The 412-nt window shown below is 64.6% G+C and overlaps 1 protein-coding gene across 1 annotated transcript in view; it reads left to right on the forward strand.

Moving 5' to 3' along the window:
- Positions 1 to 412, forward strand: part of FEZF1 (FEZ family zinc finger 1) — a 4,037-nt gene that overhangs the window by 3,030 nt on the left and 595 nt on the right. Inside the window, exon 6 of the mRNA XM_009883695.1 lies at positions 316 to 385. Within this exon, the coding sequence (XP_009881997.1) occupies positions 316 to 385 (70 nt within the window). The remainder of the gene's footprint in view (positions 1 to 315; positions 386 to 412) is intronic.

The following is a 412-nucleotide window of genomic DNA, read 5'->3' on the forward strand; positions in this document are numbered from 1 at the left end:
GAGGGGGGGGTAGCGCGGCGCTGGCGCTGTCTAACGGCCAAACCTCCTCCGCTTCCTTGCCAAAACACTGAAACAACCGCTAAAGACTTTAATTAAGAGGGGTAATTAGTTCGGATTGATCAAAGGCGGGTTGTTATGTTATTAGCTGCTCAGCGGACTCTGCCAAGCCTGAGCTTTGAAAGCGGAGCTTCGCTCGTCGGTGGGCGCCTGAGGAGCGGCGAGGGGTGGGGGCCCGGCTTTCCCCCCCTCCCCTTCCCCCGGAGGTAACCGAAAGAGGCATGAAAAACGGGTGCCGCGCCCAGGGGAGAGCAGGAGTGCCCGCTCACCTCCCGTAGAGCCGGGCTGGGGGGTCATTTCCGAGCACGGGGGGCCGCTCCGGGACACGGCGCGGGGGGGGGGGGGGAAGGGGGGG

This window comes from Charadrius vociferus, unplaced genomic scaffold, assembly GCF_000708025.1.
Source record: "Charadrius vociferus isolate BGI_N301 unplaced genomic scaffold, ASM70802v2 scaffold43, whole genome shotgun sequence".
NCBI lineage: Eukaryota > Metazoa > Chordata > Aves > Charadriiformes > Charadriidae > Charadrius > Charadrius vociferus.